The sequence below is a fragment of the Mytilus galloprovincialis genome, chromosome 9 (assembly GCF_965363235.1).
Source record: "Mytilus galloprovincialis chromosome 9, xbMytGall1.hap1.1, whole genome shotgun sequence".
Lineage (NCBI taxonomy): Eukaryota > Metazoa > Mollusca > Bivalvia > Mytilida > Mytilidae > Mytilus > Mytilus galloprovincialis.
In genome coordinates this window covers 15,821,785-15,845,485 of record NC_134846.1, presented here as the reverse complement: position 1 = coordinate 15,845,485, position 23,701 = coordinate 15,821,785, and the positions used below count along the sequence as shown (strand labels likewise).

Below are 23,701 nucleotides of genomic sequence, written 5' to 3'. Positions count from 1 at the left end.
AAACCTGATAAAAAAAAAAAAATGACAAAATTTGGTCAAAACTTTATCAAAATAAATTTGATGAATTTTCTACAAATCTCTTTTACATAATTAAAACAATTTAGAAATTTGTATTAAAAGTCATGTGTTTAATCTGCTTATTTTAAGAAAAAAAAATGTGTTGCCTAATATTGTGCAGCTTAATCAAGAATTTCAAGATATCCTTTTGAAAGGCAATAACTGTGATAATGAAGAATGTACCATGGCAAAATAAAAAAAAATTCTCAACAAAAAACTACAATTTCATTTCCAATATATTGCTATATCCAAGTATTCATTTCCAATTTCCAAAAACCTTTTTCCTGTCAGATTTTATGTGTATTACAAAATTGAGAAAAGGAAATGGGGAATGTGTCAAAGCGACAACAATCCGACCATAAAGCAGACAACATCCGAAGGCCACCAATGGGTCTTCAATGTAGCGAGAAACTCCCGCACCCGTATGCATGTTTATATATCATGTTTATATAAAAAAAAATCTTTATCATGTTAAATGTAATTACAACAAAGAAAACTTAAAACAGTAGGACATTGAATGTTTGTACATATACAGTAATCTACCTTGAAACTTCTTTGCAATAATCCATTGACCCAGCATTGTTTCGTAGACTTTCATAAATATTTTTAATATTTTGAGTATTACATGTACTATGTTACAAGAGAAAACATTGGTGAAGAATTTGACAATTTTCCATATTTGTAATTAGAGATTTGGAACTTCAGTAACTCAAGTTTATCGTGTTTACATGTACCTTAACGGATCTACTTAAAAAATATTTGATTTATGAGGACAAGGTCTCTTTTGAGTATGCTGATTTAAGATTTATTGATGTTTTAGTGTAACACAGGTTTATGTGTACTGTAAGCATGATTTTGAATCCTGCAACAAAAATTGGAGTGTTTCACTGGGGTCTTAAGGGTTTCTTTACCATCTCTTAATTGAGCTCCAGTACTGGCTCAAGGGTTTTTTAAGATTTCTTCTAAAACGATTTATCAACATATATCAGTTGTTGTTATTTATTCCCTTAATTTAAACTTAATATAAAAATATGTGACGTAATTTATGAAATTTATGGAGACCTTGTTTAACAATCTCATTTTGTTGTTGACGATTTGAAATGATGTACTCCAGGAAATGCTAAAATTATAATAATATGTACATAAAAAATGTACATGTTAATATGTTTGTATACATGTTCATGTACATGTGCATAAAAGCAGGACCTACATGTTATGTAAGTCCAAATTTTTTAGCTACATAAATGTACATGTACAACATCTTACAACCCTATCATTTGAGGTAAAAAAAACCTGAAGTTGTGCTTAACAACATGAACAAGGCTAGAATAGTATGAACAAGGAGAGATTATTTTTAACTACAAGATCAGTCTATAAATATAACAAGTATACATGTACAATTAAAAAAAATAAGAAAACAATGAATTGAGAGTTGGGGAGGCAGTCATACGTGTATCACTCATTTTGCAAAATAATTATGTCTGCCTCTCTCAAAATTATTTCATGAAAGACATTATACATTCATGACAAGGTTACTTGTTTTTTTGTCATGTAAAAAAATGACAAATTATTGTCAAGCATTGTTTATACAATAATGAATGCAAAAGTAACATGATATATATATTGTTTAAGCTATGTAGTTAATTGCTTGTAATTGATTAAAATAGTCCATTTAGACCATTAATTGGAATCATTTAAATATTGATTCTAAATTTGTATTAAATATGTTTTGATAATTAATTGAACTGGAAATATTAAATTTGAGTATTAAATTTATTATTGAACATGTTGAACACCATTTGAAATACAAACATGTATGATGTAGGTCCTTACAACAAATTTCCCTCTAGGCTTGATGTCCATGAAATACATGCAAATATAGATATTGCACAAGGGTACTAAATTACTACTAATATAAGATGTTAATATATATGAAGATATTGTTTAAATCGTGATTAACACGATTAAATAACAACATGTTTGTTGTGCAAATTTTTAGACTTATATAATTTTGCAAATCATTTTTATACGACCGCAAAATTTGAAAAATTTTTCGTCGTATATTGCTATCACGTTGGCGTCGTCGTCGTCGTCGTCGTCGTCCGGCGTCCGAATACTTTTAGTTTTCGCACTCTAACTTTAGTAAAAGTGAATGGAAATCTATGAAATTTTAACACAAGGTTTATGACCACAAAAGGAAGGTTGGTATTGATTTTGGGAGTTTTGGTCCCAACATTTTAGGAATTAGGGGCCAAAAAGGGCCCAAATAAGCATTTTCTTGGTTTTCGCACTATAACTTTAGTTTAAGTGAATAGAAATCTATGAAATTTTGACACAAGGTTTATGACCACAAAAGGAAGGTTGGGATTGATTTTGGGGGTTTTGGTTCCAACAGTTTAGGAATTAAGGGCCAAAAAAGGGCCCAAATAAGCATTATTCTTGGTTTTCGCACAATAACTTTAGTATAAGTAAATAGAAATCAATGAAATTTTAGCACAAGGTTTATGACCACAAAAGGAAGGTTGGGATTGATTTTTGGAGTTGAGGTCACAACAGTTTATGAATTAGGGGCCAAAAAGGGGCCCTATTAAGCATTATTTTTGGTTTTTGCACCATAACTTTAGTATAAGTAAATAGAAATCTATGAAATTTAAACACAAGGTTTATGACCATAAAAGGAAGGTTGGGTTTGATTTTGGGAGTTTTGGTCCTAACAGTTTAGGAATAAGGGGCCCAAAGGGTCCAAAATTGAACTTTGTGTGATTTCATCAAAAATTGAATAATTGGGGTTCTTTGATATGCCGAATCTAACTATGTATGTAGATTCTTAATTTTTGGTCCCGTTTTCAAATTGGTCTACATTAAGGTCCAAAGGGTCCAAAATTAAACTTAGTTTGATTTTAACAAAAATTGAATCCTTGGGGTCCTTTGATATGCTGAATTTAAAAATGTACTTAGATTTTTAATTATTGGCCTAGTTTTCAAGTTGGTCCAAATGGGGGTCCAAAATTAAACTTTGTTTGATTTCTTCAAAAATTGAATAAATGGGTTCTTTGATATGCCAAATCTAACTGTGTATGTAGATTCTTAATTTTTGGTCCAGTTTTCAAATTGGTCTACATTAAGGTCCAAAGGGTCCAAATTAAACTAAGTTTGATTTTAACAAAAATTAAATTCTTGGGCTTATTTGATATGCTTTATCTAAATATGTACTTTGATTTTTGATTATGGGCCCAGTTTTCAAGTTGGTCCAAATCAGGATTCCATATCAAGTATTGTGCAATAGCAAGAAATTTTCAATTGCACAGTATTGCACAATAGCAAGAAATATCTAATTGCACAATATTGTGCAATAGCAATTAATTTTCAATTGGAGTTATCTTTCTTTGTATAGAATAGTAGTTGATAATATATGTTGGAAATTTGCCAGACATGACTATGATGTCATTTTCTATTTTTATTTGCCAATAACTTTATGTAAATAACTTCATTGGAAATTTGCCAATATAAAATGTTGCTGATGAAGTTTTTTTTATTGTTTTATACAATAAACAATGTATATTCACTTTTACTACCAACCAATCTTTACCATTCAGTGATAACAAGCACTTTATTTTACATTTTAATATTTTATGATGTATTTAAAAGAGTAGTTATTGTTGCAAACTCCATTAGAAATTTGAATTGATATCAGTTTTGGAAAAAGGGAAACGGGGATGTGAAAAAAGGGGGGGGGGGTTAAATTTTTCTCATTTCAGATTTCATAAATAAAAAGAAAATTTCTTCAAACATTTTTTTGAGAGGATTAATATTCAACAGCATAGTGAATTGCTCAAAGGCAAAAAAAAACTTTTAAGTTCATTAGACCACATTCATTCTGTGTCAGAAACCTATGCTGTGTCAACTATTTAATTTTAGATTTAAATAAAAAGAAATCTTTAATTGATTTGTAAAATCTTGACATTTGTTTTGTGTAAAAAAACCCATGTAATGTCAAAAATTTGATCACAATCCAAATTCAGAGCTGTATCACGCTTGAATGTTTTGTCCATACTTGTCCCAACTGTTCAGGGTTCGACCTCTGCGGTCGTATAAAGCTGCGCCCTGCGGAGCACCTGGTTTGCACCTATTTCATAGTCCATTGCATTACACCTTGTTTCCCTGACACTATCATCTTAGTAGAATCGGACTCATCCCACAGAGGAAATTGTACTTGAGTCAAAATAAATGGTCCTATCAGATCTGTTGAGCACTATGTGTAAAATGGAGTACACAATTATTTTTATACGACCGCAAAAATTTTAATTTTTCGTCGTATATTGCTATCACGTTGTCGTCGTCGTCCGAATACTTTTAGTTTTCGCACTCTAACTTTAGTAAAAGTGAATAGAAATCGATGAAATTTTGACACAAGGTTTATGACCACAAAAGGAAGGTTGGGATTGATTTTGGGAGTTTTGGTCCCAACATTTTAGGAATTAGGGGCCAAAAAGGGCCCAAATAAGCATTTTCTTGGTTTTCGCACTATAACTTTAGTTTAAGTGAATAGAAATCTATGAAATTTTGACACAAGTTTTATGACCACAAAAGGAAGGTTGGGATTGATTTTGGGAGTTTTGGTTCCAACAGTTTAGGAATTAGGGGCCAAAAAAGGGCCCAAATAAGCATTATTCTTGGTTTTCGCACCATAACTTTAGTATAAGTAAATAGAAATCAGTGAAATTTAAACACAAGGTTTATGACCACAAAAGGAAGGTTGGGATTGATTTTGGGAGTTGAGGTCCCAACAGTTTAGGAATTAGGGGCCAAAAAGGGGCCCAAATAAGCATTATTCTTGGTTTTTGCACCATAACTTAAGTATAAGTAAATAGAAATCTATGAAATTTAAACACAAGGTTTATGACCATAAAAGGAAGGTTGGGTTTGATTTTGGGAGTTTTGGTCCCAACAGTTTAGGAATAAGGGGCCCAAAGGGTCCAAAATTGAACTTTGTTTGATTTCATCAAAAATTGAATAATTGGGGTTCTTTGATATGCTAAATCTAACTGTGTATGTAGATTCTTAATTTTTGGTCCTGTTTTCAAATTGGTCTACATTAAGGTCCAAAGGGTCCAAAATTAAACTTAGTTTGATTTTAACAAAAATTGAATTCTTGGGGTTCTTTAATATGTTGAATCTAAAAATGTACTTAGATTTTTGATTATTGGCCCAGTTTTCAAGTTGGTCCAAATCGGGGTCCAAAATTAAACTGTGTTTGATTTCATCAAAAATTGAATAATTGGGGTTCTTTGATATATGCCAAATCTAACTGTGTATGTAGATTCTTAATTTTTGGTCCCGTTTTCAAATTGGTTTACATTTTAAAGTCCAAAGGGTCCAAAATTAAACTAAATTTGATTTTAGCAAAAATTGAATTCTTGGGCTTTTTTGATATGCTGAATCTAAACATGTACTTAGATTTTTGTTTATGGGCCCAGTTTTCAAGTTGGTTCAAATCAGGATCTTAAATTATTATATGAAGTATTGTGCAATAGCAAGAAATTTTCAATTGCACAGTATTCAGCAATAGCAAGAAATCTTCAATTGCACAGTATTGTGCAATAGCAAGAAATTTTCAATTGCTCAGTATTGCGCAATAGCAAGAAATCTTCAATTGCACAGTATTGTGCAATAGCAAATATTTTCAATTGCACAGTATTGCGCAATAGCCAGAAATATCTAATTGCACAATACTGTGCAATAGCAAGAAATTTTCAATTGATTGGAGTTATCTTTCTTTGTCCAGAATAGTAGTTGAGTCAACTTAAATCATTGTTTTATACAATATACAATGTATATTCACTTTTACTACCAACTGATAAATTAAAACAATCTTTACCATTCAGTGATAACAAGCACCTTTTGTTACATTTTAATATTTTATGATGTATTTAAATGAGTAGTTATTGTTGCAAACTCAATTAGAAATTTGAATTGAGATCAGTTTTGGAAAAAGGGAAAGGGGGATGTGAAAAAAAAATGGGGGGGGGGGGGGGTTAAATTTTTCTCATTTCAGATTTCATAAATAAAAAAAAAATTTCTTCAAACATTTTTTTGAGAGGATTAATATTCAACAGCATAGTGAATTGCTCAAAGGCAAAAAAAAAAATTTTAAGTTCATTAGACCACATTCATTCTGTGTCAGAAACCTATGCTGTGTCAACTATTTAATCACAATCCAAATTTAGAGCTGTATCCAGCTTGAATGTTGTGTCCATACTTGCCCCAACCGTTCAGGGTTCAACTTCTGCGGTCGTATAAAGCTGCGCCCTGCGGAGCATCTGGTTTTTTATTATTGCAAAGAGCTGCAAATCATAAAGGTCTAAATTTTTTGATAAAATTAGCAAATTTGATGCAAACATGAAATTCAATTGTTGACTTTTCTTCAAAATGGAATAAAATGTCATCAATGTTTCTTATGGCAACATCTTTTTTTACCTAAGAAGAAAAGTAAATGCTTACACCATGTTCACTTCTTCAACATTTACAGTGGCGGATCCAGAACTTTACCTAAGGGGGGGCCCGCTGACTGACCTAAGGGGGGGCCCGCTCAAGTCATGCTTCAGTGATTCCCTATATAATCAACCAAATTTTTCCCATGAAAGGGGGGGGCCCGGGCCCCCCAGGGCCCCCCTGGATCCGCCTATGATTTAGAGAGAAAAAAAGATTGATATGTCAAGGGAGATAACTGAAACAAAATATTTTCTCTAAGGTAATGTTGGTAAATTTATTAATTTTGTTACATACATGCACATGAAACAAGAATTGAAATATGGTGAAAAGAGGGGGGCAAGACCCCTTTCGGGACGTCGGGATAGGGTGTTTTTAAGCTCTGGATTTCTGAATTGATCCTTTAGGGATCCAGAAATTATTTTTTTCGAATTTCAGCATGTCAGGTTTTTAATTTCTTTAAATTCGTGACCTCTGAGATTTTGGGATCAGGACCCCTCCAACCCCCCGCTGAAAAACTTACTGTCAAATGACTGTATAACATACTTTTTTTTAGTGGTGTATACTTTTTTCAAGTATTTTGCAATGGGTCCCCCCCCATATATCTTCACTCAAATAACATACATGTATGTATATAAAACCATTGAATTAATTTCACCAACATGTAAAACTGGTTACTGCACACGTATGTTCACCTTTTTTACCTTGCATAACCTCTTGATTGAACTGTTAAACTGTGAAACAACTACAGAAAACTAATTAAGAATATAAGGACAAAAAGGTAATGAATAATGCCACAAGCCAAAATGCTTTATTGTGTAACTAACGACTTAATCGACTTAATCGACTTAATCACGTAATTACATCAATCTAACAGACCACTGATCTGATAATTAAATAATCTTTGTTTATTTTGTTTCATATTGTTTAACAATAAAGACCTACTTAATAAACATTTAAATATTTTTATAAGTCTGTTTTTTTTACGCTTTGGTAAATTTCGGAAATACTCTTGATACTAAATACACTAAAATTCAGAATCTTTATATAAAACAAGAACTTAAGAAAAAATATATTTCTTCTTATGCCGGCTGTAGCACAGGGGGTTTAAGTTTTGGTCTTAACCTTCTGTAAATTTGTCTATCTGTATATCCTAAAATTGGTTTCCTTTCTCTTACTTAAGGTTGCCTTAACCAAATGCTATGAATCATATAAATAATGCTTCTAGCCAAAATACATCTAGATAAATTGTGAATTTTGATGGCATAACTTTTACCTTATGCCCATTTCCAGTCTCTAACTTTAGCTTGCCTCAACAAAATGTTATAAAACTTACACTTAAGGCTTATTAACACAAACACATGATCAAGTTTGAATTTGGGTGGTGTCACTTAAAACTACAGTTACTCACTTTAATGTTCTAGAGTTAACGTCCCTAAACTAATGGAAAAATTGCAGAATTTTTTGTTTCAGTTCTATCTTGTACTCAAGTTTGCCTCAACACAATTTAATGAAACTTGTACACAATGCTTATTATCACAAAACTCAGATCAGGTACAAATTTAGGTAGCACCACTTTTAGTTTTACTGTTCTTGAGTTATGTCCCTTTATAATGTTATATGCAAGCGGTGGTATAATTTGTGTCCACAGGACATATTCCCCATTTACTATTTTTTGAAAGCATATTTTGCACAACTTGTAGCTTAAAACTAAATTATCATTTTATCTTTAACTTTTTATTGTATTTCGAAAAAATAGCATGATCATTGATGTCCAAACTACAAAATTGTAGTTGCTTCACTGTGACTGATCATGAAATATCTGTGTGAACGAATACAGGATATCTGAGATAATCTGTTTTCCTGGGTAGGATCTCATTTTACACTGGTACCTGTCATAGGATTATGCCAGAAATTAATTTAGGCATGTTTAGGGATCAACAACACCAGAAGTTCTGCATGAAACATCAACTGATGGCTAATGTTACTTGATAATTTTACATTACGAAGGATGAGAGGTGTCAAATTTAAAGTGAAAATCTTTAAAACTTCGATCCAGGCACTTGATTGATTTTATCTGTCATAAGACAAAGATTGGTTTTGGAACATTAAAAAAAAACGATATAAAAGATGAATTCTGATCTTTTTAATAAAAAGGTTTTTATATCAACTAAATTTCTAAACAGTTACAGACTTTGCATGCAGATTTTTTTTCAACCCTAAATAAGTTAACAGTTGCAGTTGAGTTATTTCTTAAATTTATTATCAAGAGCAGAGTGTAAATAAAACTTTAGCTGAATACTTTTTTGCAATGATGGAATATAACTGGTGATCAACCAAAAAACAAAATGGAGCGTATGGAATATTATATATATGCCATACATTTTATAATTGTTATTTGGATGGAGAGTTGTCTCATTGACACTCACACCACATCTTCCTATATCTATGTATTTCAAAACTTTTGATCTGGTCTCAGGATGACTATTTTGTCTAGACAGGACTTGTATCTTAAAAGACATGGTACATACATACATATAGATTTCTAATATCTTGAGTTTAAATTTTACAGCATGCCATTTATTTTTTATTTACCTTACTATTTAACGGTGACCTTTGTGTAGGAGTATATATAAATAAGGACATACTTCAATATACATTCTAAATAACTGTATGTCAATAGAACACGTCACAACAAAACTTCAAATTGTGATGTAATTTTGAAAAAATAAATCATTGATCTTTAACTGCATGAACAATAATTTAAATTAGGACAGAAATTTTACTAAGTAAATTGTACTTCGGTATTTACATTGTAACACATTACTTATTTCTGTCATGTTGGCTATAATAAACTTCATAAACTTTATTAGTGATAATCTGCAGAAGGAAGAAAACTAAAAATGGATTCCTTGAAATGAAAATAAGAAGTTTATAAATGGTTGATAATGTTAACTTTTATAGTTCACTTTTCTTTTGGTGGAAAGAATAAATTTACATACATTTACTTTATATACAAGTACATGTTATATGAAGCTAAAGGACTTTTTTGAAAAAAAATATATTAACATGTTGAACATGATAAGACATGTAAGATAAGGACTAAATAAGCTGTTGACACAGAGATATGTCTCATCTGCAAGATATTTTGATATTAAAATGCAAATGTAAACATTAAAATGTTAATACTTTTACATGTATATATGCAGGTCCAAATAATCTCTGAAAATGAGTACTTCCACTATCAATACCACTCCTTACAAATGCAAATGACATACATATATATATATGATTAGCAGTTTACCTTTAACTGACATAAACACACTTTAACATGTAAACTAAAAATAATCTTCATGGAATTGAGAAGCGCCAATGCCCAATAGAAATAAAGTGAGAATGCCAATACCACTGCAAACCGAATTTCATTGACCTACCACTAGTGGTTCCCCATAAAATGACCTTATCATGACCTTATATTATCACAAACTCAAACATTTTTAAGTTGCTGCTAAGCAGCAACTGATAAGCAGCATGCCTGATTCTGGATTCCAAGACTCAGTTCAGACAAAAGTTACAGAGTAATAAGTCAACTGTACTTGCATGTTTACTGTAAGTTCATAAATTCATTCTAAAATTGAAATTTATATTCAGGCCCGTAGCCAGGAATTTGAAAGGGGGGATTCGTTGGACTCATGAACTCGACTTTAACAGTCACAATTTGAACAAAACGTTGACTTTAACAGTGCTTATTTGATTTCAAGGGGGGGTTTGTCCGAACCCCCCGAACCCCCCTGGCTATGGGTATGATATTATATAATAGTTTTTGGGGAAAGACGGCTTCAAGCCGTCAATTCCCTAATGGGGTTGGCCAGAGTATCATTCCCTCACGTCAATCATTTTGTTTTGATAGTTTGGAAACCCCCTCAAAATGTCATACTGAAATTGATGACAAGGAGAACAGATTGACTTTAAATACATTGTTTACACATTTCCCTTCTGTTTCTCGTGAAATTATCGTAAATTGATTTTTCCCTTACACTATATACGTTTCTTTTACAGTCCGGAAAAATCAGTATTACGAAGTATTCTAAATATATCTAACCTAGTGACGTCATTGTTGGAATGCCACACTACACAGGGATATCCTTTATTCATTATAAAAATCATTCACAGTATTTGTTGAATGTAAACCTAATGATGTTTGCTGTAGTGTAGATGATTCACACACCAACATGCAATGCTTTAATCTGAGGCTATAATCAGATAATTTGTAGGTCAACTTTCGCGGTAAACAATGTCAATGGGGATACATGAGATGGGGGAGAGAAACGGCAGTTTTCATTGTTTCTGTAAAGTTCTGTTTTTAGAATCTTCCTCCAATTCAGGAGCACCTCAATTGATGAGTAATTATACACTAAAATCAAAGTAAATGTTTCTGAACACTTAAAATGTGACATTTAGTATATGATAAGTAGTCTTCTATATAAAAAAAATTTTGTGTACCAACATAATTATTGAAATGTTTTAAAAAAATTAAAAAAATAAAAAAATGTTGCTTTTTGTAGTTTATACCTATTGAGATTGGAGAGAGCAACTGCAGTTTTCATTTTTTCTGTAAAGTTATGTTTTTAGAATCTTTCTCCAATTAAGGAGCATCTCAATTGATGAGTAATTACCCACTAAAATGAAAGTTAATTTATCTGAACACTAAAAATGTCACATTAAGTAAATATATGACAAGAAGTCATCAATAAAAAAATAATTTTGCGTACCAAACATAATTATTGTAGTGGTCATTTTTTTTTCTCATTTTTTTTTAAATATTGCTTTTTGTAGTTTAAAGCTATTTATTCATGAATTTTACAGATATATCAAAATGTGGGATCTGGAAACAAACTTCACACAGCTTATATCAATCATATTTGATTTTATAAGTACATGTATCCCTGTGATGAGAGTTGTAACTGGGAACTTTATCAATGGAAAATTAAAACTGAATAGATTTTTCAGTCCTCACTTTCTTGAGAATACTGTCACAAAAAATTGAGAATGGTCTTAGCCTGCCCTTCAGTTGTACATAATCAAAATTCTAAAATATATTGTAGTAGTTCAATTCAATTGAATTTTAGACAATTAACTCCCAACTTTAATCAAATGTTTTGATTTAGAAGGTGCAGATCTCATTGGTCCAAATTGTCTCTATGATGAATTCTTGACTAAGGAAATGAAATACAATAAACAACAATTAGTTTCATAATTGTCAGCCTTTCTATATGTTCTAGCTGTTCTTTTGCTCATTCTTTGTATGTAGACTATCAAAAGATACCCCCCTAAAAATTGAAACAATGGCCGTCTTTTCCCTCAGAGCTCTTCAGCTCTTTGATTTAGTTATAAAATCATAATTATCAATCTTGCATATTTATTTGTTGTTCAATAAAAGCAATATTATAAAATGAAGCAACCAGTTCTTAATTTACAACTTTGTAGAAATGTAGTCTGCACTGCCCTAAAACATGAATATATCACTCTTGAGATCATGCATTCATCATGACCCAAATGATTACCAGTATGTGTGTTTTAGATATTATGGTCAATGCTTAGGCCAGATAAAAACATATGTGTGGTTCCAGTAACCCATTAGCTACCTACCTTACTTTTTAGTCTTAATAAAAGCCTACCCTAAAGATTTTTTTTTCATTTTTTATTAAGCACCGTTATTACAGGTCTGAATGTTGCTCGCATAGACTCAATGTAAATAAACAAAAATCCCTCTCTACCTTCCCTAACTTTTTTTATTAGAAACTGGAACCACACATACTATTTTATTTGGCTTTAATATTAGGGTTCAACAATTAAGGGAAGGCAGGGCATCTATCATCAATTTGATCTTTTTTTATTGGTAAAGCATAATAAATGCAAGATATCAAATTACATTTAATGAGCTCTTTGTGCTAATATATTCATATATTGATATGAATAGATGTTAGAGGTCTTATTGCACTGTGACCATGTGTAAATATTAGTATAGATAAATGTATGTTAGACCATGTGGTATGTTTACAAACAAATCAATATCATGTCTGTTTCTGTCATTAAATTATCAATGGAATGCCAACAGCTAAACTTATATCAAATAATGAGTATTGTACATCATTTTATAGGGCACCAAATAAAAATACTTGAGGTATCTTTATTAGATATATACAGATATATATATCAATGTATATTCATTTTTTGCTTGCCATAAAGTTGCAGATCTAGAATTCTTTTATGATTATTTGTTTGAATACTGTGGATTTATTTATCATGTTTATATTACTACCTACCTACATTTGTACCTAGTCCTTAATTATTATGCCCAGAGGCACATAGGGCAAGGATCTTTCCACCTATTTCTGTTCTGTGCTTTCTTTTCTATTACACCCCAGCTGATTCCATGTTCTTTCATTTCAGCTTCAACTGTTCCAAGTTGTTTTGGGGCATCCTTTCTTCCTTTTCCCCTCAAGTGTCCATCTTAGGGCTACTCTGGTCAAGTCCTCTGCTGGTCTTCTAAGAACATGGCCAATCCATCTCCATCTTTTCTGCTTCAATAAAGTCTCCATGTTGTTGGATACTGTTGTTTCATGGAGGTCTTAATGTTGGTGATCTTACATGGCCAGAATATCCTTAAGGGAAGACATCAAAAGATCAATGTAAGATAAAAAACTTAATTCAAATAGTTTGGGGGTGGGGGGGGGGGGGGGGGGAGGGGTTGAACTGCTGCAAGATTTGGTTATCCGACATTGATTTTTACATATATCCTTATGGGTCAATCAATTTTTCCCAAACTAAGTTAATAGGGGGGTAGGGGGGTCAGTGAAAAAACTATTTGAATTAAGTTTTTTATCCTTCATAGAACTTTTGATGTCATCCCTAAGATCTTTCTAAGGCAACCGTTGTGAAAACTGTTTATTTTACTGGATGTAGTTATATTGTAACTTGGTGGATACTTGATTTCAGGGTTTGACAAAGTCTGCAAACATGTCAAGCCTGCAGGAAATTAGCACTCCATTGCAAACTTTTTATAAGTGGTTCATGGGCCTATACACCCAGGATGTACTGCACATGAAAATACAAACAATAATATTGCTATCAAAATATTAGAATAAAAAAATCATTTATTTTAGTTTTGCAACAGTTTTCCTGTTGCAAATTTCAATGTAGTAAGACTGTCGCAAAAATTTCTTAATTTACAGTTATTTTTTACCTACACATTTTTTGTTTTAAAAATCCAATAAATGTTTTGTATTGGATTAACAGAGGCGGATTTAGGAGGCTCCCTTTCATGGGGAAAAAATATGGTTGATTATATAATAGGGAATGACTGACAATCAAAGCATGACTGACACTGGCCCCCTCTTAGACAGTCAATGGCCCTCTTATGAAAATTTCTGGATCTGCGTCTGCAAAATGATGCACAATTTGTTAAAACCACAGAAAAACTTTTTTCCTACATCCAAAGAAATAAATAAAACCACAGTATGTTAACATAATTTAGTACTTTGCATTTCTTGTTTATTTAATTTTCAAAATCTTAGTACTTATCTTTAAATAAGTAATTTGTATATATATATGTGTGAAAGTTATTATTTTAAACCGTAATTCTTGGAACTGAAAATAATAAATATTTCTTTGTAAAGTTTCATAAGGAAGACAATATATAATTGGCCAAGCAAGTAAAAAGAGTGGATTTAATATATAATTGTACAATTAAATTTTGTCTAAATTTTTAGAATTGCTTGCAAGCTTTAGGCTTAAATACAAAAAGTGATATTGTATAGTCATAAATTTTGTTTGCATCAATAATTGCCATTTTTGAAGAATTGGGAGAAATACAAGATTATTGTTTATGATTTCAGGAATTTCTGAATACAAATATTATGCTACATGAATCACAAAATTTCAAATGTGAGTTTCTATTTTTGCAAAATCCCCCTGTTGCCTTTTTTGTCAAAATCGCTATAAAAAAACATTTCAATTGATTAATTTATCAAAATGCCACTTAAAATGATAACACCTTAAGGGCGTCAAGAAGTTCATTCAGACAGTTACACTACTGATAATCTTTATATAAATATTTTAAAATTGTAACCATTTGTATACCTGTTTTGAAATTTGTAATCGACCGTAAATTTAATATAATTTAACTCTCAAGAGTAATGAGTTTTGACAAAGTTGATGTTAAATTAATACTCTGGCTTTAAATATAGTGTTTTTATGCCCCCATTGTAGCGGAGGAGGCATTAAGTTTTACCCTTGACGTCTTGTCTGTGTGTATGTACGTCCTAAATTGGTTTCCATTCTCTAAACATTAGTTTGCCTCACCCTAATAGTGTGAAACTTATACACAATGCTTACTACCACAAAACATAGATCAAGTTAGAATTTGGGTAGCATCACTTTTACCATTCTAGAGTTATGCCCCTCTACAAATGGAAAATCTCTGTTCTCTAACTTTAGTTTGCCTCAAGCAAATGTAATGAAACTTGTACACAATTCCTCTTACTTCAAAACACGGATAAAGTATACAAACTTGGGAAGTTTCAATTTTACAGTTTTTCAGTTACATCTCTTTATAATCTTATATGCATTGAAAGCAGGGGCATCATCTGTGTCTCATGGACACATTCCCCATTTATTTTGTAAGTGATTAAACAGATTCTACGATATATAAATACCACGACAAATTGTAGTCTACAGTTGACATGACTATACATCTGGTCAATACCAACCTAGATGGTATTTAGCAAGTCCTTTATCTACAATTGTTATGACTGTACAAAAAGGAGATGTGGTATGTTTGTCAAAGAGTCAGCTAGATCCACCATAGACCATGGCATAGGATCATGAGGATTTAGTGAAACAATTACAGGTTATCAATCAGCTGATCCCATCAATGGTAGGAAAAGAAATATAAAAGAAATACAATATTATGTATAATTCAAGAATACAGAAATGGAAGACCCAGCATCTTAAGTAAGGGATGAAAGCTAGATCTCAACATGAACCTGTTATTTCCTGAACAAAAGACTTTGATTAGTCTAGAACTATGGCAGACGTGCCATGACAGACACTATACATGCTATATTTTTCACTCACTGTCTTGATATAGGTGAGATATAAGTAATCTGACAAGCTTATCTCTCTCTTTAATATTAATCAGTAAATAGGTATTTTCTGCACCGATAAGAAAGCTTATTGTTTCACCTTTAATCAGGAAAGACTGTAGTTGAATTATTAATTACCTTGATGTCTGCTATAATTGTCATGTTAATTGTTACTTCATAAAGCTTTGATTGAGTATGATTAGTTACAAGGTTATAAATTAATGATGATCTTTTCATGCTTATGAAGTGTTATATATAACAGATGTGCTATTAACTTCATTATTTAACTGGCTGGATTTAATGAGAGAAATTGGTATTAGCTGATAGTAGCTGGAGCAATAGCCATCTGCAAAATAGGCACAGCCATAAAGGAAACACATATTTAAAACTCATTCTTACTTTGAATGGTTTTACACTAGTCATTTTTGGGGCCCTTAACAGGTGGCTGTTCTGTGTGTGACTCAGCAAAGGCTCTGTGTTGAGGCGTACTTTGACCTATAATGGTTTACTTTTACAGTTTGTGACTTTGATGGCGAGTTGTCTCATTGGCACTCATACCACATCTTCTTATATCTATACTAACAATAACTAGCACATAATAGATTTGGAGAAAAAAAAAACATGTAAAATCTAGATTTTATAATTGCGGTTAAATTATTTCTGAAATCAGATACATCAATCATGTCAATACAATTTCAAAATTTTCTTCGTCAATATCAAATTTGAAGAAGTAAAATGAAAATGCTTCAAACAAACTAGATATTACTGATGATTTATTTTCAAGACTTTTCAGTGTAGAAAAATAAGTTAATTTAAGTAAATCTTTGCAAACATATGAAACTTTGTTGTTCAAATCTCCACTTGTTATGTTGTGTGAATTTTTAGAGCGTAATATACAACAATATCCCTTCCGGAGCACCTCAGACATCACCCCTAGTTTTTGGTGTGGTTAGTGTTACTCAGTCATTTGTTTTCTATGTTGTGTTATATGTATTCTGTGTTTTGTCTTTTTGTCTTTAAGTGTTTTGCCATGCATGATGTTGTCAGTTTATTTCAACTAATGAGTTTGAATGCCCCTTAGGTATCCTTTACAGGGGCGGATCTGGGGACAGCCATTTGAAAAAGGGGGTGTTCCAACTATATGCTCCCATTCAAATGCATTGATCGACAAAAAAAAAGGGGGGGTTCCAACCTCCAGAACCCCCCCCCTGGATCCGCCAATGCTTGACCTGTCTTGAAGTAGACAAAACATAACAACATGTGAACCAACTGACCACTAAACCCTCTATTTTGTGACATTAGAAAAGATATAATAATTCTGTCCTCTATTTCAGTTTGAACCTGCATGTCCATGTAGCTATTACTGTACGACAGCATTGTTTAAAGATGGTAAGTATATATATTAACTATTATGGAAAATAAGAAGATGTGGTATGATTGCCAATGCGACATCTTAGCACAAGTCACAAGAGAGAGAAAGAAATGACACAGAAATGAACAACTACTAAGGTCATGGCCTTCAAGTTCATAATGAATCATAATGAGCAACACATATACAAAATTAAAAAAAATATGTATTAATTCTGTGATTCTGTTATGGTCCCCTTTAATATCTTTCGTCAAACTCAGATATATGTGATTTATACACTATTTGGTTAATTACAGGGTTCTTGCTTTAGAATTAGTCTGGCATCTATTTCATGTTGATATGAATTTTTTCCAAATGGACTTGAATTGTAATGACCAATAATGAGGAGTCATGTGATGAAAAACATATCTTGTTGATCTATAAGTATTTATATATACAAATGTATTTATGTATCACGTATTGTACATTCTAATGCAGCAATGTTTGTAACATTCATTTTGATTGGATAACGTCACTTATTTACATGGCATCAATTCACAATTGATGCTATGGGACTTACGCGCAAGTGCAGACGGCATATGACAGATTTTAAATACATGTTATGACGTTGTTTTCTGTCAGTTTCATTAGAATGGAGATAATAATATTGTATTTTAAGCTCAGACAGCATCAATTGGGGATTTGATGTTCGCAAATACCCGTTTACTGTCTCTGCTAACGCGTTGCCAGTAAACTTAATTTGCGACCATCAAATCCCCAATTGATTCCGTCGGAGCTTAAAATACAATACAGTTATCTCCTAATTTTACATGATACATGATTTATTATAAATTCAGAACTTTTGCATGCATTTATTATTGTTATTTTTATGAATTGACAAAAATGTAAGATTCATTGTTGCCATTTCAGCAAGTGGTGCATTCAAACTTTAGATAAAAGTATTTATTTTTGTGAAACAATCCATTCACAATTTTTGTACAATAAATGTACCATTTAATACACGAAGCTGCATTTTATAAATTTTCATTCAATTTAAGGTCAGAAAGAAGGTAAGCGTTTGAAACTTGTGCAGAACATTTGTGTTAATACTGAAGCTTTCACTCTCTAATTCCTAACAGAATTTATCCCTTTTCTAAATAATGCACCATTATTTCTAAACATATGTTGAATAGGGAAAAAAAATGTCTTTGCACTTAATGTTATTTGAAGAATTACATGTATAATGGTAGCAACATCAGATTCTATAATCCTTTTGAAATTTTGCATATCAATGCAAAGTCATTTTCTTTGAAAGATAAAAAACATGTTATTACAATATTTAATGGCCAAAATAAAATACATATGCTCTCTATTACATGTTTACATTCCTCACTGATGACACTTTGTAGTTACTTATAAATTATCGATGGTCTTACAAATAAGAGCATGTTTCTCAGCTACAATTGTGTCTTAAGCCAAGTTAAGGCAAGAGCATCCTTAAGTTTGACAGACAATTGATAATCAATTAATTACGATACACTCTCGTTGACTGAGAAAAAGTCATTTCACTCAAGTACATGAAGTAGAGTGATATAAAAAATGATCACACAAAAAAAACCAAAGCAAATTGGGAGAAAATAGCAATGATAAGTATCTTAACTAAAATAAAATAACTCATTTTGTGGTACCTCAATTTTAGGCCAAAAGAAGCCCTCAGCTTCTGCTTTCTCACCTACAAATCATACTTATTCCATTAAATTGAGTGCAAAACCCTTTCTGTCAACTTAACACAATGCTTATAACCACCAAACACAGATCAAATTCTAATTTGGGTGACATGCGTCACAACACAGTTCTCAGTTTATGCTTTATAAATGGGAAAAAATAGCAGATTTAATTGTTTTTGCTGCAACTAAATGTTGTGAAACTTTTACAAATGCTTATTACCACCAAACACAGATCCAGTTAGAATTAGGGTTTTGTCATTTTCATAGCTCTTGAGTTATGTCCCATTTTTTATGGAATTATTGCTGAATTTGTGGAATATACCGTTAAGCAAGGGACTTCTGTAAAGAGACCACCATGGCAGTTAACATTATTTGAAGCAGCCTAACAAACGTGTGTTTTCAATGTTATTAGCTAATGTACTGTTAGAATGATTTCACTTTATCATAACTTTCTAAAGCATTAATTACGGTTGCCTTATCTAATAGAGATGCTGCAGATTTGTTTGAAGCATCAAATAAACAAATTGTGGAGTGAACATTAACTTTTAACGAAGAATTATGAGCTAACTTTACAAACTAATCTTCATGGCTTTCTTTCTTAACTATTTTTGCTGAATTACGGCTTTATATGGGATTAAAAGAGTGGGAGGGAAGCTCAGAAAGCCATTACAAGAGATATGTTTTAATAATGATGTAATAGAAATATTTCTGGTATTACATAACCTGATATTGTCTGGTATTGAATCCATACAAACAGCATTATTACCATGTTATTGAACTTTATCGATTTCAACTTAACTTTGATAAATGATCAGGGATAAAAAACGAAAAGGAAATATGATAAGTTTGTTAAGTACTTTGTACGATAAGGATTTCAGTTCTGATGGCTTGTAATTGGATTCAAGTGGAATCAGGTATTGATGGCAGATCATTTGTATTTATATTCTCAACTTCTTTCCATTCAGAGTGATCTAGAATTTGGCTTAAATTAAACTATGTTATGGAAAAAGATAAGCTGGGTTCTAGCTGGCCCATTTTGGACAGATATGGTCAGTTAATTTTAGATGGAAATGTCTGTTCTATTATTCCAATCTTTAATACTGTTGCAGTTTGTTTTACATATATAGGAACTTGTCTTGAAAACTATTGCTGATTAATCTCTTAAGGTAGATAGGGTGTCTTCCTCCATTTTGGATTTTGAAATACCAGAAAACAAGGTCTAGATTTTTGATAAAATGTGCAAATTTTGAGATTAGTAGGTAATTCATGTGTAACATTTTTCATTATAATATAGAAAATGCCATGTTTTATCATATTTAGGGTTGTATTTTACCAAAAAACAAATACTTTTGTTTGATTCATTTTTTTCAAACTTTGCCAAATAAGGGGAGACAACTCAAATGCAAGGGCAGATAATTCAGATAGTGTTGCATTTACAATAGAATGTGTTAGGAATTTACCCATTTTATTATGTAGCAAGAAAACGAGTCCTGTGACCCCATTTTTTCTTCTTCTTATCTGAAAGAATATTATTGGAGCTATCTTCTCATATTTTATCTCAAAATTCTATGGTGTAGTTTTCGTTTATGATCGAAAATTGGGTTTTCCATGCATAATCTATACAAAATCTGACAATTTTGCACAACCTGTAGTGTGAAAATAAGTCCGGTGACCCATTCTTTTTATTAATGTTCTTAAACAAGCAGGATATAAACTACATTTTGGCAAATTATTAAGAAATTCTATGGATTATTATTTAGACACCCCATCTACCTTAAATGTTCTTTTGTTTCATTGAGTAGTAAAGTTGATACCTGAATAATGTAAAATTTGTCCTGTACATTTCACATACCAAGAAATTTGCTAATAATCAGGTTATTTTTTTTTTAATGTGGAAAAACGTTATGTAGAAATGATAGAGAAATGAATTGTGGTCTTGCCAGATATTGTCTGTCCATTTCCTTTTGGTAATGTTGCAGGTTATATGTATATATTAAGGTTGATGCCTTTGAGTAAAAAAAAAACACAAATATTTTGCATATCTTTGTAGTCTTTGCGCCGTGTTTGGAAATTTTAAAATTGTTCCAGCGTTCGCTCAAATCGTATAAATTTCAAGATTTTGATAGAGTCTTAATTTGAATTGACATACATGTAATTCATTTGTCATCGTGCAATTACCAAGGAAGGATATCTGTTATCCGAAATATCTAACATCTTGTTCGTTTTATTGTGTTTTTGGTGATGTTGTTCCCTTTTAGACTTGTTATATATTATATTTTGTAGTGTACTGAATCATGTTTATATGATCCATCGCCCCGTAAGATTTATCGTTGACTATTTATTCAGTCATTTAATTTAAATTTTATGGTATACACTCATTAATATTCAAATTCCAGTCCAATCTAACAAGTCTTTGACCTTGTAAATGAAACAAAGACCTGGAGAGAAATTGTCTTTATTAAATTAGCTTCACGCACTATTAATTATACTGAAACCATTTCTATATGTTTTATTTGAAAATAATAACCTGCAAGTTATTGATTATTGTAGATGAATTATTAATTACTCAGTCAATTATATAAAATAATTGTTTGTTTTAGCCTTGAGGTATAATGACTCTGCTCAATCATAATGGTTTCCATTGAGATGATTCAATTTTCCAACAATTTTTTTTCAAGAAAAGTGAGATGTTTATATATAAAAACCAGTAGTTTTTATTGGCTGATCAATCAGTGGTTTTGAAATATTCCCAGTTACTTAGTACGGATCGAATTTTCAATTGAATTTTTTATAAATTTTGTTTGCAAGTCCGGCAGTATATATATGCAAAATTGTCCAATATTTAAGCTTGAATAGTCTTGTATTACTAATTTCCAATTAGAAGTATAAAAAGATAAAATAAGAATGGATATGGGAAATATGTCAATGAGACAACAACCCAACCAAAGAGCAGATAACAGCTGGACTGCAACCAATTAGGTCTTCAATGCTGCCAGAAAATCTGGCACTTAAAGGTGGGCCTCAGCTAGCCCTTAAATAAAAATGTGGACTAGTACAGTGATAAAAGACGTCATGCTATACTCAAAAACATATAAATGAACTAAAATTAAAAAAATTACAAGTTTAACAAAGGCCAGAGGCTCCTGACTTGGGACAGGCACAAACAATATGGCGTATATAAGCATGCAACAGCTATCATTGAATCAAAAAGGTCAATGACAATGAAAACAGGTGGGCCCAGCAGTCATAAATCAGTAAATAATATATTCCCAAATAACTCACAAATGTGTTCAGTCATGAAGGGGTTGCATTTTGGAAGTTTTCACTTTAAAAACTTTAAGACTCCTTCAGGTGTTGTCTGCTCTATGGTCTGGTTGTTCTTGCTTTGACTCATTCCCCATTTCCATTCTCAATTTTATAATATCAATAAAGCGCAAACATTTCTGACCACACCACATTCTTGTTTGTCTTTAGTCAGGATTTGTAATTCAGTGTTTACACTATCTTTCATATTTTTTTCCATGAATTTTAATGTCATAAGTAATTGTTTTTCTGGTTTCACATTTTTCATGTAATATTTTTTAGATAAGTTGTAGTGTGATTAAAATGATTAAACATGAAAAAAGGAGATCTGCATATAGGACATTTATCAAAAGACTTCTCTAATATAAGTTTCAGGATTCTGATAGTCGCAGTGTGTTTACAGGATTTAGGGGGAGGGTGAGGGGTACAGGTACAGGGGAATCACTAAAGCATGACTGGAGCTGGCCCCCTCTTAGGCAGTCAGTGGGCCCCACACTTATGAAAATTTCTGGTTTAGATATACCATCATGTACCAAAGACATAGAACTTTACTAAGAGGCATTTTAGTTCACATTTATCATAATTGCAATAATGAGCTGGCAATATAAACATTGGCAGGGATACAGCTCAATATTGTTTACATAAAATGCCAATTTGTGAATGAACCCTGCAATGCATGATGATTAAAGGATAGATTTCATCATGTTGCATAACTTGATAAACATAAAGGAAAGATTCTCTGTATTTGTCATCATAAAGTGCATGCAGCAAGATTGATTCTTTGATGAAAAACAAACAGGTTCTTGATTACTTCACATAAATTTAACATAACAACCTACACTGATTAAGTTTTCCCTAAGAATGATGACTTTGACATTTTAAGTTTCTGCAGTTTTCGACAATTACATTTTCAAAAGGAAAAATTATAAATAGATGCTACATTCTGTAGATGAAAAATAAATGAATAGATTTAAAAAGATGTGGTATGAGTGCCAATGAGACAATTCAAATGTTACTCTCTCATCCAAGTCACAATTTGTAAAAGAAAAACCATTATTAGTCAAAGTACAGTCTTCAACACAGAGCCTCAGCTTACACAGAAACAGCAAGCTTATAAAGGGCCCCAGAAATGACATGTCAAATCATTCAAACAGGAAAACCAACAGTCTAAACTACATAAAAAAACAAGAAACTAGAAATACTTATGAACTACATCAACAAAGGGCAACTACTGAACATCAGATTCCTGACTTAGGACAGGTGCAAACAAATGCAGCGGGTTTCAACGTTTTAATAGGAACCAACCTTCACCCTTATCTAAAACAATAGTGTAACATCACAACATAGAAAGACACACTATATAATATCAACTGAAGGAATGAATTTGATCTTTGATACAATATAAATACAAAATCAATGAAATAAGGGGTGAATAAATAAGTTCATTTTTAAAAGGGAAAGTTATTAATCGATACTACATTCTGTAGATAAAAAATAAATGAATAGTAAGGCACACTTAAAGCAAATAATAAACTGAAATCTGACATTTACATCAGACTGATCAATTTAAAAAAAAGGTCACAAATTAACAAACCACAGGTAGACCTGTCTTATAGCTCTAGATGTCATCT

General features: G+C 31.6%; 1 protein-coding gene across 1 annotated transcript in view; it reads left to right on the top strand.

Annotated features, from left to right (window-relative positions):
- LOC143044507 (calcium uniporter protein, mitochondrial-like) overlaps positions 1–23,701 on the top strand; it is a 55,555-nt gene that overhangs the window by 1,756 nt on the left and 30,098 nt on the right. Inside the window, exon 2 of the mRNA XM_076216559.1 lies at positions 17,027–17,081. Within this exon, the coding sequence (XP_076072674.1) occupies positions 17,027–17,081 (55 nt within the window). The remainder of the gene's footprint in view (positions 1–17,026; positions 17,082–23,701) is intronic.